Here is a 15,200-nt window from a genome sequence, read left to right as displayed (position 1 = left end):
GTGAAACCCCTTCCCCAAGCTTTTCCTCTGTATTTTTGTAGGCCAGTCCCATTCTGCCTTTCACATGATAGAAATACAAACATTTCTCACTTTGCATGAAAGTGCACACCATGATATATGCTGAATGTTCTGCTACTTGAACTATCCATGATTGCCACTGGAAAAAATGATAGTTTCTTCATATTTGATATTTCACAGTGAACTATGCTAACTAGCTTGCTGTATGTCATTGGAGATATTTCTGTGCATAATGTTTCATTGCCAACCTTATTCAGGGATCAAATGTATGCTGCCATACTTTTAGAATGTTCAGGTTGCATTTTTCAATATCTGAAAAGGAAGCACCATTCTGATTATGGTGCTACTTACGTGCTATCTACACAATTCTATGAGCTTTCTACACATTCATATTCTGTGGAATTCTGTGATATGTGTACACAGTTATATTCTATTTAAAAACAAAATGCACAAGGCATAATCCTTATGGGTTTTGGTAATTAACTATATAATTTCGGTGTAGATACACCATAGTTAACCCATAAATTTGAACTATGTATGTAGTGTAAAAGGCATCGTTTTAATAGTATCTCATATTGTGGGTGCCTTCACAATGAAATAACTGGTATTGCACTACTTCAAATAAATAATGCTTTTCTAGTAGAGGAGACTACTGTTATTTATTTTTAGTGGATACCACCACCCAGATGATCGTTTCGAAGCTAGTGGTCTTCATCATCATCAGTGAGTGGGCAGGTATCTTGGTAATGCAACATGCCATCACAGTTGCGAAGTTATATCCACAATATGAGAGATGCCAAAGGGTGTTTGTAATAATGTATTTGAAAATGAAATGCACAAGACATAATCCTTATGGGTTTTGGTAATTAACTATATAATATCATCATTAGTTAACCCATACATTTGAACTACGTATGTAGTGTAAAAGGCATAAAAGGCAATAACAGTAGTCTCCTCTATTAGAGAAGCGTTATTTATTTGAAGTAGTGCAATACCAGCCATCTCGTTGTGAAGGCACCCACAATATGAGATACTATTAAAATGATGCCTTTTTATACTACATACGTAGTTCAAATTTATGGGTTAACTATGGTGTATCTACACCGATATTATATAGACAGTTATATTCTGTAACATTCTCTGAGCTTTTTATACCATTCTGTGAATCTGGTCTTTCTCTGAGCTTTATACCCCATTCTGTGAATACAGTATTTCTCTGGGCTTTATACACCATTCTATGAATACAGTATTTTTCTGAGCTTTATGGACCATTCCATGAGTATGATGGCATGCATTTACACAAGATAAAGGCTGACCATCTTTCACCTGCACAAGATGAAGGATGGGCAGCCCGAAAGTGACAGTGCCATAGCATCTTACTTTACTGCAAGTAGTGACCACCGATCTGAGCAGAAGTGACAGTGCCATGTGTCTGGACATTTTGATTCTATAGAAGGCATTAACTGGATTGTTAAGCTTTATTTTTATTTTTAAACCAAACAGGAATTTCATTATAACCATAATCAAAATTAAACAACTTCATTAATAATAATCTTAGAACATTTTCAAAACAGTATCAGCCACATATTTTTTCAGTAGAACTGCAGACAATATTTAAGTTGTATGCACGTGTTCACCACTTTTTAGAGTTAAAATATCAATGTAGTTCATCTGCAAAAATTCATGTAGGAGAATTTTTCTGTGTTTTCCCATTCTATTCCTATCTCCATGTACTGCACATGAAAGTATTTTCTTCTTTTTTTTTGCTTAATTGATTACTTCCATTCTTTATTCTGACCAGAAAAGCTATTAGATAATCAGCAGCCCAAAGTTGCAAGATGTATCTATAGCTTTGTAATTTAATTTATGATTCCAGTTTTAATTATCACAGTCATAGTTTTTCAACTTACCATTCTGCTCTAGTCCTCCATCATAGTTATTCTAGATTCTAGTTTGAAGACTGGAAAAATTCTTCTTTGACAGTGGGATAGGGCTCCTCCCATGAGTTATGTGGGTTTTTCAACATGCAGTATATTAAACACACATTTATACAAACACAGTACTCAGAAATATACCATGTGATCTAGTGTCCTATCATGAAGTAGTCAGTTTGACTAGAATTACCTCAGAACATAGCTTAACTAAATTTCAGATAACCCCAACTGTAAAGTATATACAAAACTTTTGTATCTGCTTATATAGGAACTGTTATCAATTTTGGATCTGATATTTTTTATGGTGACCCCAAACATGAAAAGTTGTTGAAATTTCTGATAGTGTGATTGGATTAAGTAGTGGAAAGACAGTATAAACTTATTAACATTAGACTTGAATTTGTTTATATTGTATTTTCATAAATACCTAGAGAGGAAGGTTGTTTTCAAAAGAACAGAAGTGAAGGGAATGAATTAAGAAGATAGTTAGTTCACTGAGTTTGGAATTGAACTGAGAATAAATGTTGGTTAGTTATTTCACAAATTCCTTTTAAAAGAGGTAGAATTACTTGTAACAGAGGAACAATTCTCATGGAAATGTCCATACAGAAGTTTCAGAAAAAACTTTGTTTGTGTGATAGGGTGTGGAGTGAGTCATGAAAGATGGATCCTTAGTTAAGATGGCTACTCTTTTCTCTTCATTGAGGAGTCTTAGAGTGGTTGTGAGTGGAAGGCGACAGTTCCCCAATGTGGGAACAATATTCCATGGCAAAGTGCATTTTGTTTCTCAAGGGATATCAAAAGTTAGGCTTAATCCAAATAAAGAGATGTATGCTTGCATCTATAAACTGAGTGTATTGTTGAAGGAAAGCATAGAAACAACAAATTTTGTATTTCATTAAATAAAATAGGATTGAGTTTTACGATTGAAATTAACTAAGTTCACTTCTCTCTCAATAGGGAAAATTATATAGAAATTGGTGTTTAAGAAACTAACTGTAGATATTTCAGAAGCTGTAGTTGTTTGTGCAGAAAAAATACTGGAAAGTACAATGTGATGCATCATCAGTAAAACAACTGAGATATTGGTGGAAGAAGATCATTGCTATACCTGAAGGAAATGAGCAGGAAAAGGAAAAACCTTGAGGCACTCCATTAGTTGAGAAGTTGAAAAACAGAATGTCATCTTCAGTCACATGCATTGAGTAGCTTTAAAAACAACTGGCCACTGAATTGCAAAATCAGAATGAAAATCATAGAATGGAACTTACTTGAAATTTATTTATACTAAATCCAATTAAATACTTTTGAAATGTGTAACAAACAGCTTGAATTTGTTAGAGACCTCCACATGGGATTTGACTAAACAAGAGTAACATAAGCCAAGACATCACCTGTGTACCATTCATTAATCAGCATGTTTGAGATAATGCAGGATATGTTAATAAATTAACATCATTAATTTGTAAACATCTTTTGCTTTACCTGAAAACATATCATCTGATTTTAACAAATTAACAGTGCTTTACTATGACTAGTAGAAAAGATACAGTGAAGAAGAAACACTATCCTTTATGCATGCAACAACACACATATGCACATATACACAGTAATGATGAATACTATGTAGGTAAGACATTGCATTTGAAGAAAACTTTGAATGAAAAATAAAAAACAGCATTATGGTGCACAGTTTTAAATCTATTCACGATCAATGCATAATCCCTGATATAGTTTTGGATTACTACATTAGCATAATGCAAAATTACATATCCTAGCTAAATTTTTTTCCTCTGGTCATATTTCATTCATACTTGTTAAGTACCTTCTTTGAGTATAAAATTTTATTATCACAATGGATTGAAATGAAAAAATTAAAACTATCTGATTACTCAGGTCATCTGTTCTCCTTTCTAGTGAGTGATTTTAAAAATCATATAAAAAGTTTTGAATTTCACTTTATAGTAAGTACCTCTCTTAACAGAATGGCATTTTTATAATTTTTTTTTTTTTTTGTGTGAAATGGAGAAATGTTTAATACATATTTATTTTAGGTTTTGCAATCAGAACTGGAAGAAGGTTTAGATAAACTTCGACAGTCCACAAGATATGGTGAAATTGCTAAGGCTAAAGTAGATGGTGAAGATGAACAGATAATGATAGATGATGAGCTAGCTAAATTACAAGAAGAATATGAAAAAATAAAGCATAAAGTTGGAGAGATAAAGACCTCTTTAGATGTTGGGTTGGTGAAATGGAATGAATATGAAGAACAGTTTTCCAAGTGTTCTAATTGGCTATCTGAAATAGAGCCTCTTGTTCAGTCTTATCTAACTCCTCAAACTGATCTTTTTAGTAAGAGGGCACGGCTGGAAGAATTCCAAGTAAGTAAAATTGTTGATATCTGCTATGGTTCAAGGTTTTTTGGTTTGGGTGTTATTAGATGTTTTTACATATTGTGTACGTGCATTAATTATTTAATGAAATATGCTATGCTGTGTTAGAGAGAGAGAATATATTAATGCAGTTATTCACAATTACATTGACAGTTATATTTGTTTTAAGTAACTCTTAATAAAAAAAGATAATAATATAGCTATCTTGATACATTCTGTCTTCCACCATTGAAGATTTTTTTAGAAGTCTGTTTTTAAAATTGCTTTAAAATTTTTTTCCTCTATGTTAAGAAAGTTTTAAATTAAATTGATTTAAGATGCACACTATCCCAGATTGCAAAAATATTCTAGTCATACTATTTAGGTGGGTTTCTAGAGAAAATAAAGGAAAGAGACAAAATTAGTAGAGCTGAAAAGATTGTAGGTTAACTTGAAGAATGGCTGTAGAAAGACTTACAAGGTCCAGGAACAAAATAGTAGAGATACAAGGACTAATACAAGGACTAATCGATTAACAGTAACCACTGGCAGAGGTGAAAGTGATTCTTGCACTGCTTCTATTGGAATGAGCAGCAGTCTGGAAAATAAGATGCAGGGTATTTCAGAAACTGCTGGGAGTCATTCCAGTACAAGTAAACACATGGGTTGTGTTAGTGTAGCTAAGAATAGGAACAGGTGCATGTATACTTGTGTGTACACCAATGCTAGGAGTTTGGTAAACAAATTTGATGAATTTGAAGTATTGCTCAAAACATCAAAGGCAGGTATTGTTGGGATATCAGAGATGTGGTGTCACACAGATATAAGGAATGCAGAACTGGAATTTGGGGAGTACAATGTGTACAGACAGGATAGGAAGGGAGGAGGGATTATGCTATTAGTTAAGAAACATATAAAATCCAAGGAAGTGAAGCCAGTCGACATCACTGGACAGTGCAGTGTCGAGTCAGTTTGGTGTGACATAAGCATTGGGAGATCAAAATTGAGAGTAAGAGTGTGCTACAGGCCTAATGATTCTGATGAGTATAATAAGAAACTGTACAGGGAAATAGACTGGGTCAGTAAATCAGAGAGTCTTATAATGGGGAACTTTAATTTCCCAGATATTGACTGGAATTTGTGGGTTGGTCACTCACACACTAGCAAGGCTTTTTTGGATTTATTGGATTATTGTTTTCTACATCAGCATGTTTGGGAGGCAACTAGAGGGAGTAATACCCTTGATCTGATTATCAGTAGTGATTCTTCATGCATTAAGAATCTGCAGATAAAGGAACCACTAGGTGGCAGTGATCACAGTGTGCTGAAGTGGGATTTACTCAAAGAGGTAACTACCATCAGGGGTAAAGGGAAGAGTGTTTGTTTTCGTAGAGGCGACAACGATGGTCTGAGACAGTATTTAAATTCTATACAGTGGGATGAACTGATGATATTAGCAACAGCAAATTCAAAATGGGAAGCATTCAAAGAATTTATCTTGGGAGCTACTAGGCTTTACATACCAACTAAGAAATATTGTTCAAGGTTTAGGCCTAAATGGATGTCAGATGAACTAATGAGACATATGACAGAGAAGAAAAATGCATGGGATACATATAAATTAATGGGTGACATGGAAGCTTATGATAGATATAAGCTGGTCTGTAACCAAAGGAGATTAGGCAGGCAAAGGCAGATTATGAGAAATCCTTGGCAAAGGATGCAAAGAAAAACAGAAAAGAGTTCTTTACCATGTAAACTCTAGAAGAAAAGGGATGAATCAGATTGGTCCACTGGATATTGATGGTTCAACTGTTGATGATCCTGCTCAGGTAGCTAACAAACTAAACGAGTGTTTTGCATCTACATTCACACATGAGGAGATATTCAGGAAGGGGAAAGCCAGAGGTAAAGTAAACTCTGGCAGTGAGCTAGATGATTTTTTAATAGCTGAGAGAAAAGTGGAGGAGAAATTGTTGAGGATAAACATAAAAAAGCCATCCCGGGGTGGATGGGATCTATCTGGTTATATTAAGGAGGCAGCAAAGGAAGTAAGCAAACCCTTAGCCATAATTATGAGAGCTTCTTTGGACTCAGGGGAGGTACCCATAGACTGGAGATTGCAAATGTGACCCCAATTCACAAAGGAGGATCAAAGGCTGACACCAGTAATTATAGACCTGTGAGTTTAACTTCTGTACCAGGAAATTTAATGGTGGCACTGGTTAAAGAAGCACTGCAGGATCATCTAGACAAGACTTCAGTTAAAGCTCGGACACACCATGTTTTGTTGAGGGAAAGTCTTGCCTGACCAATTTGATTGGATACTATGATGCAGTCACAAAAGAACTGGATTCAGGGAATAACTTTGATATTATGTCACATTCGAGGCAAATTGCTGCTATTGATAAAGGGATGGTTGAGTGGGAGAAGACAGAGAGTGGTAATCAATGGACACTGCTCATCATGGACTAATGTTATTAGTGGAGGCCCTGAGGGTTCAGTGTTGGGTCCATTGTTGTTTTCTGTATTTATAAATGATATTGATGATGGTGTATCAGGCTTAATGTCCAAGTTTGCAGACGATACCAAGGTTGACAGGGTTGTTAAGGACACTACTGACAGTATGCTGCTGCAACAGGATCTGGAAAGGTTGAGCAGATGGACTGAGAGGTGGCAAATGAAGTTTAACATTGAGAAATGTCAAGTACTACATATGAGAAACAGTAATCCCAGAGTAATTTATCAAATCTGTGGTACTACACTGAAAGTGGTAGAGAATGAAAAGGACCTGGAGGTAATTGTGCAGGCAGATATGAAGTTTCCTGAGCAGTGCAGACGGGCTGCAAGAGTAGCTCATAGTGTCTTGTCAATGATATACAGGAATTTTTCTAGCAGGAATAAGGAGGTGATTATTCCCTTGTATAAGGCAATGGTCAGGACACACCTTGATTACTGTATACAGGTCTGGAGGCCTCATTTCAAGAAGGATGTAAAGCTGCTGGAACGAGTACAGAGAAGGGCAACAAGATTAGCGAATGGAACAAAGGGTGCTCTTACGAAGAAAGGCTTAAGTTTTGCAAATTACAGTGTCTGGAGACTAGGCACCGGTGAGGTGATCAGATAGAGGTGTATAAAGCCTTGAATGGTTTGAGCATGCTCAGTGCTGATAGGATTCTTTCTCTTGCTGAGAATAATCACCTGAGAGGGCATAAATTCAAATTGGGGAAAGACAGATGTAGGATAGATGTGTGGAAATTTGCCTTTAGCCAGCTGGTAGTTGGTTGGTGGAACAGACTTCCATCCCTTGTTGTGGAAGTTGATAACCTAAATAAATTTAAGGCTCAGCTGGACAGGTATTTCAAACAAATGGAGGAGTTGAAATGGGAATTTTTTTTTTTTTTTTTTTTTTTTTTTTTGGCTGATGCTGCATAGGCTGGCTTTCTTGCATCATATGCCAATACTAATGCTAATACTTTATGAAATATGGCAATTTTGGATTATAAATTTTCATTCGTCTCTGAATGAAATATTTCAATGAATGAATGAAATAATGGAGTTACTGGTTAAAGAAGCAATGCAGGATCATCTAAACAAGACTGCATTTATGGTTCAGACAACAGCATGGGCTTCCTTAAGGAGAAATCTTGTCTAACCAGTTTGATTGGATACTATGATGTGGTCACAAAGGAACTGGATGCAAAAAATAATTTAAATATCATATACATGAATTTCAGGAAATGCTTTTATACTGTTTCACATAGAAGACTGTTGTACAAATTGGAGCAGTATGGCATTAAGGGTAAGTTGCTCCTATGGATAAAAGGATGGTTGAGGAGGAGAAGGCAGAGAGTGGTAATCAATGGACACTGCTCATTGTGGACTAATGTTATTAGTGGAGTCCCTAAGGATTCAGTGTTGGGTCCATTGTTGTTTTCTGTATTTATAAATGATATTGATGATGGTATATCAAGCTTAATGTCCAAGTTTGCAGACGATACAAAGGTTGGCTGGGTTGTTGATGACATTATGCTACTGCAACAGGATATAGAAAATTTTGGCAGATGAGCTGAGAAGTGGCAACTGAAGTTTAACATTGGCAAATGAGAAGTACTGCATATGGGTAGCAGAAACCTCAGAGTAATGTACCAACTGTGCAGTGCTACACTCAGGATAGTAGAGAATGAAACAGACATGGGGGTAATTGTACAGTCAGCTATGAAGTTTCTGAGCAATGCAGACAGGCTGACAGAGAAGCTCATGGGGTATTGTCAATGATATACAAGAATTTTGCTAGCAGGGAGAAGAAGGTGATTATCCCTTTGTATAAGGTACTGGTCGAGCCACACGTTGAGTACTGCATACAGTTCTGGTGGCCTCATTTTAGGAAAGATGTGGAGCTGCTGGAACGAGTACAGAGAAGTATTCTTCCTCTTGCTCAGATTATGCACTTGAGGGGACATAAATTCAAATGAGAGACGACAGTAGAATAGATGTGTGTAAATTTGCTTTTAGCCAGCGAGTGGTTGATTCCTGGAACAAACTTCCGTCTGTCATTATGGAAGTTGATAGATTAAATAAATTCAAGAAGAACTGGACAAACATTTGGTGAAGTGTGGGGTTAGTTTTATTGGTTGATGCTGTGTAAGCTTGCTTTCTTGCATCATATACCACTACTAATGCTAATGCTAATTTCCACATTTGTAACTGGGATGGTATAACAACAGGGGAGACAGAGAAAAATTGTACAGAGGATGCAGTAATTTTTAGTTAACTGAATTTAATCTTTATGTAATCAGTTTGAATAAATTACACGAGTAAAGCTGTGAGCATGTATTATGGTATTGGGGGCCCACTCTTGAGCTGTTGGTCGAAGCTATATTTATATAGGATATTCCTAAATAATGAATAAATACTTTATTACGTACTTCCTTTTTTTTTTTTTTTTTTTTTTTTTATCGTATGATGTGAGCAATACACGAAGGAACTAGTTTTTTCCTGCTTCCTTCGTGTATCGTGACTGTGAGGTCCAACCGGAGAGTACGGCACCATTGTAATATCCAAGCGCGAGGTGGGATTTGAACCCGCGACCTTTGGGTTGCCAGGCAGGCACTTTACCCACTTGGCACTTGATAAGGAAGTAAGGCCGACTGGCCAGCCTAGGCACCTCCATAGCCAGGTGGGAAGGAGCAGCAGTGCGTAGCACACGCTTTATGATTAAACCGTGGTTCGAGCCCGTCACCACCAAATACGGAGGACGCGGAAAGGTCAGGGAATGACCACCGCATATCCCGGAGCAATATGGCCTTAGTTGCTAATGCTCTTTAAAAAAACAAACAAACAACTGTCCAGCCTGGTCGGCCTTACTTCCTTATCAGTAAAACATACAGCCATAAGGCAATTTATTTGAAATTGCCTTAAAAGCACAAATGTTCAAAATGGCTAACATCAGTGCATTATTTATAGCTATACACTGGCTCAGTTTTGATATCTTACCTCCTTTAATTGCAGCTTCCTGGGGTATGTGTATTCTTTTGAATGACCCACAGCTAAAAGTTAGGGGTTTTGGATGGATACTCTGCACTTCCTCTACATCCTACTAAATCCATATAAATGCTCATTTACCTCTAGGTAAATGAGCATTTAGAAAAATCTCTTGCACAGCTTTGGTGTTACTGTTGCTTAGCCGACCGGGCTAGCTGAGTGGGTAAAGTACCCGCCCGGCAACCCAAAGGTCGCGGGTTCGATTCCCGCCTCGGGCTTGGATCAAAGTACTGCAAAAACCTTGGGAGGTGCAATATGGCCACAGAAGCCGATGCGCCAACAACTACCAAATCAACAACAACAACAACAACTGTTGCTTATGGTTTCCATTTTGCATTGAGAATATGAAAAGTTTTGGTTTAATATATGCCAGGCTCATCTGCCAGGTGACCTGTAATCAAGTCAAAAAAGAGGTTAGGCATGGGAAGGCAGATTACGAGAAATCTTTGGTAAAAGATGCAAATACAGGAGGCAACTAGAGGGAGGAATACTCTTGATTTGATTATCAGCAGTGATTCTTCACGCATTAAAAATCTGCAGATAAATGAACCACTAGGTGGCAGTGATCACAGTGTGCTGAAGTGGGATTTACTGAAAGAGGTAACTACCATTAGAGGTAAAGAGAAGGGTTATTGCTTTCGTAAAGGCAACTACGATGGACTGAGACAGTATTGAAATTCTAGACAGTGGGACCAACTGATGATGTTACCAACAGCAAATGCAAAATGGGAAGCATTCAAAGAACTTATCTTGGAAGCTGCTAGGCTTTACATACCAACTAAGAAATATTGTTCAAGGTTTAGGCCTAAATGGATGTCAGATGAACTGATGAGGCATATGGCAGAGAAGAAACATGCATGGGATACATACAAATTAACACATGACACAGAAGCCTATGATAGATACAAGTTGATCTGTAACCAGGTTACAAAGGAGGTTAGGCAGGCGAATGCAGATTACGAGAAATCTTTGGCAAGGGATGCAAAGAAAAACAGCAAAGAGTTCTTTACTTATGTAAACTTTAGAAGGAAGGGGATGAATCAGATTGGTCCACTTGATATAGATGGGTCAACTGTTGATGATCCTGTTCAGGTAGCTAACAAACTAAATGAATATTTTGCATCGACATTCACACATGAGGAGTTATTTAGCGAGGAGAAAGCCAGAGGTGTATTCAACTCTAGCAGTAAGCTAGAGAATCTTGTAATAACTGAAAGTAAAGTGGAGGAGAAATTGTTGAAGATAAACACAAGAAAGGCACCCGGGGTGGATGGGATCTATCCAGTTATATTAAAGGAGGCAGCAAAGGAAGTAAGCAAACCCTTGGCCATAATTATGAGAGCTTCCTTGGACTCAGGGGAAGTACCCACAGACTGGAGATGTGCAAATGTCACCCCAATTCACAAAGGAGGATCAAAGGCTGACACAAGTAATTATAGACCTGTGAGTTTAACTTCTGTTCCAGGAAAATTAATGGAGGCACTAGTTAAAGAAGCACTGCAGGATCATTTAGACAAGACTTCAGCTATAGCTCGGACACAGCATGGTTTTGTTAAGGGGAAGTCTTGCCTGACCAATTTGATTGGATACTATGATGCAGTCACAAAGGAACTGGATGCAGGGAATAACTTTGATATTATATACTTGGATCTTAGAAAGGCTTTTGATACTGTTGCACATGGAAGACTGCTGCACAAATTGGAGCAGTGTGGCATTGAAGGCAAATTGCTGCTGTGGATAAAGCGGTGGCTGAGGGGGAGAAGACAGAGAGTGGTAATCAATGGACACTGCTCATCGTGGACTAATGTTATTAGTGGAGTCCCTCATGGCTCAGTGTTGGGTCCATTATTGTTTTCTGTATTCATAAATGATATTGATGATGGTATATCAAGCTTAATGTCGAAGTTTGCAGACGATACAAAGGTAGGCAGGTTTGTCAAGGACACTACTGACACTATGCTGCTGCTACAGGATCTGGAAAGGTTGAGCAGATGGGCTGAGAGGTGGCAAATGAAGTTTAACATTGACAAATGTAAAGTACTACACATGGGAAACAGCAACCCCAGAGCAACGTATCAACTCTGTGGTACTACACTGACAGTGGTAGAGAATGAAAGGGACCTGGGGTTTGTTGTGCAGGCAGATATGAAGTTCTCTGAGCAGTGCAGACGGGCTGCAAGAGTAGCTCATGGTGTATTGTCAATGATATAAAGGAATTTTTCTAGCAGGAATAAGGAGGTGATTATTCCCTTGTATAAGGCAATGGTCAGGCCACACCTAGAGTACTGTATACAGGTCTGGAGGCCTCATTTCAAGAAGGATGTTGAGCTGCTGGAACGAGTACAGAGAAGGGCAACAAGATTAGCGAATGGAACAAAGGGTGCTCTTACGAAGAAAGGCTTAAGTTTTGCAAATGACAGTGTCTGGAGACTAGGCACAAGCGAGGTGATCTAATAGAGGTGTATAAAGCCTTGAATGGTTTGAGCATGCTCAATGCTGACGGGATTCTTCCTCTCGCTCAGAATAATCACCTGAGAGGGCATAAATTCAAATTGAGGAAAGACAGATGTAGGATAGACATGCGGAAATTTGCCTTTAGCCAGCGGGTGGTTGGTTGGTGGAGCAGACTTCCATCCTTTGTCGTGGAGGTTGATAGCCTAAATAAGTTTAAGGCTCAGCTGGACAGGTATTTTGAACAAACAGAGGGGTGAAGTGGAAGTGGTTTTTCTTTTTTTTTTTTTTTTTGGCTAATGCTGCATAAGCTTGCTTTCTTGCATCAAATGCCTCTACTAATGCTAATGCTAATGCTAATAAAAATACCAAAGACTTCTTTACTTATTTAAACTCTAGAAGGAAGGGGATGAATCATATTGGTCCACGTGATAGAGAGGGGAATGTCTGAGGTGTATTAAACTCTGGAAGTGAGCTAAATGATTTTGTAACAACTTAGAGGAAATTGGATGAGAAATTGTTGAATGGGATCTATCCAGTTATATTAAAGGAGGCAGCAAAGGATGTAAGCAGCCATAATTATTAGAACTTCCTTGGAATCAGGGGAGGTCCCCATGGACTGGAGATGTTCAAATGTGTCCCAAATTCACAAAGGGGGATCAAAAGGTGACACAAGTAATTACAGATATGTTAGTTTAACTTCTGTTCTAGGGAAAATAATGGAGTTACTGGTTAAAAGCACTGCAGGATCATATTGACACGACTGCAGTTATAGTTCAGACACAGCATTGGTTTGTTAAGGGGAAGTCTTCTGACAAATTTGATTGGATACTATGATGTGGTCACAAAGGAACTAGATGCAAAAAATAATTTTGATATCATATACTTGAATTTTAGGAAAGCTTTTCATACTGTTGCAAATGGAAGACTACTGTACAAATCGGAGCAGTATGGCATTAAGGGTAAGTTGCTGCTATGGATAAAGGGATGGTTGAGCAGGAGAAGGCAGAGAGAGTGGCAATCAACGGACTGCACATCGTGGATGAATGTTACTAGTGGAGTCCTCCAGGGTTCAGTGTTGGGCCCAGTGTTGTTTTCTGTATTTATCAGTGATATTGATGAAAGTATATTAGACTTATTCTCCAAGTTTGCAGTCGATACCCATGTTGGCAGGGTTGTTCATGACACTCATGACAGTGCACTACTGCAACAGGATCTAGAAAAATTGAGCGGATGGCCTGTGGCAACTGAAGTTTAACATTGACAAATGTAAAGGTGTGCATATGGGTAGCTGTAACCCCAAATTAACATATCAACTGTATGGTACTACGTTCAGGGTGGTGGAGAATGTAGAGACTTGGGGGTAATTGAGCAGTCAGATATGAAGTTTTTTGACAGTGCAGACAGGCTGCAAGAGTAGCTCATGGTGTCTTGTCAATGATATACAGAAATTTTTCTACCAGAGATAAGGAGGTGATTATCCCTTTGTATAAGGCAATGGTCAGGCCACACCTTGAGTAATTCATACAGGTCTGGAGGCCTCATTTTAGGAAGGATGTAGAGCTGCTGGAATGAGTACAGAGAAGGGCAATGAGAATGGTGATTGGAACAAAGGGTTGCTCTTACCATGAAAGACTTAAGTTCTGCAAATTGCAGCATTTGTTGACTGGGCACCTGCAAGGTGATGTAATCGAAGTGTATAATGCCTTGAATGGTTTGAGCAAGCTCATTGCTGATGGGATTCTTCCTCCTGCTCAGATTACTCACCTGAGGGGACATAAATTCAAATTGCAGAAAGACAACTGTAGAATAGATGTGTGGAAATTTGCCTTTAGCTACCGGTGGTTGATAGTTGGAAGAAACTTCCATCTGTCATATTGGAGGTTAAAAATTTAAATAAGTTCAAGGCAGAACTAGACACGCATTTGGAATGAATGGATGGGTGAAATGGGAAGAGTTATTTTATTATTTTTTTTTTTTTTTTGCTAATGCTTCAACAGCTTGCTTTCTTGCATTATATGCCTCTACTAATGCTAATATATGGGTCTTAGTTAATGGTAATTTTTTGCTGATATATACAATAGAATCCCATTACAACAAATACTGTTTTAAAAAAAAATTTACTGTAACAAAAATAGTTATGGTTCTTGGCTGACTTTCTGTAGTAACAATGCCTTCTAAATCTCATTCAAGATTTACAAGGCATTAAAATTATTCTCATTAAAATTCACTACAATGAATTATTTTCGGAGCCCACCTATGTCTGAAATACTGGTGAAAATTATGAGTGGGCCTCATATTGTAAATATGGCTATGGGAGGGATTGATTAAAGCAAAAAATAATAATTAGCAAAATTATTTAGTAACAAAAGGATTCAGTATTGTAGCCTCTATTAAGTTTTGAGTACTCAAATCCAATAGGTATGATGTACTGGTATCTCCTCTTTCCCTAATTAACAATATAGATGATGAATTTGCATATCTATTTATGCTCAAATTGGAAAAAAAAAACCAGTTCACTCTTTAGTCAGTGGTGGTGGGGGTGTCTTAGAATTAGTAATATATAATTTAACTTAGTGCAGTCTGAATCCACACATTTTCGGTTTCATTTTGAATTCATGATTTTAAAATTTTCTACTAATATCCAAAAATAAAATAGTTAAATATTAAAAGAAGAAATTGACTTATTAATAGATACAAAGTAACAGAAAGTATTGTGGAAAGTGTGGCTTATTAAAATTTTATACAAAGCTGTATTTCTTATAAATAAAATATGGTATCAAAATGATTTCTGAGCAGATACTTTTGCTTTTGTGATATTATTGCCATTTTATGTATTTATTTTTATTATTGAATTAAAGTTGATTGTTATTTAAAT

The 15,200-nt window shown here is 37.3% G+C and overlaps 1 protein-coding gene across 3 annotated transcripts in view; it reads left to right on the top strand.

Moving 5' to 3' along the window:
• Positions 1-15,200, top strand: part of LOC150084856 (muscle-specific protein 300 kDa-like) — a 1,257,473-nt gene that overhangs the window by 362,756 nt on the left and 879,517 nt on the right. For all 3 annotated transcript variants that reach the window (XM_090376651.1, XM_090376652.1, XM_090376650.1), the window contains one exon: positions 4,007-4,336. In XM_090376651.1, the coding sequence (XP_090232777.1) occupies positions 4,007-4,336 (330 nt within the window). The remainder of the gene's footprint in view (positions 1-4,006; positions 4,337-15,200) is intronic.

This window comes from Mastigoproctus giganteus, chromosome 6 (assembly GCF_048544385.1).
Source record: "Mastigoproctus giganteus isolate SK-2022 chromosome 6, ASM4854438v1, whole genome shotgun sequence".
Classification (NCBI taxonomy): Eukaryota; Metazoa; Arthropoda; class Arachnida; order Uropygi; family Thelyphonidae; genus Mastigoproctus; species Mastigoproctus giganteus.
This window is presented reverse-complemented; position numbering and strand designations above follow the sequence as displayed.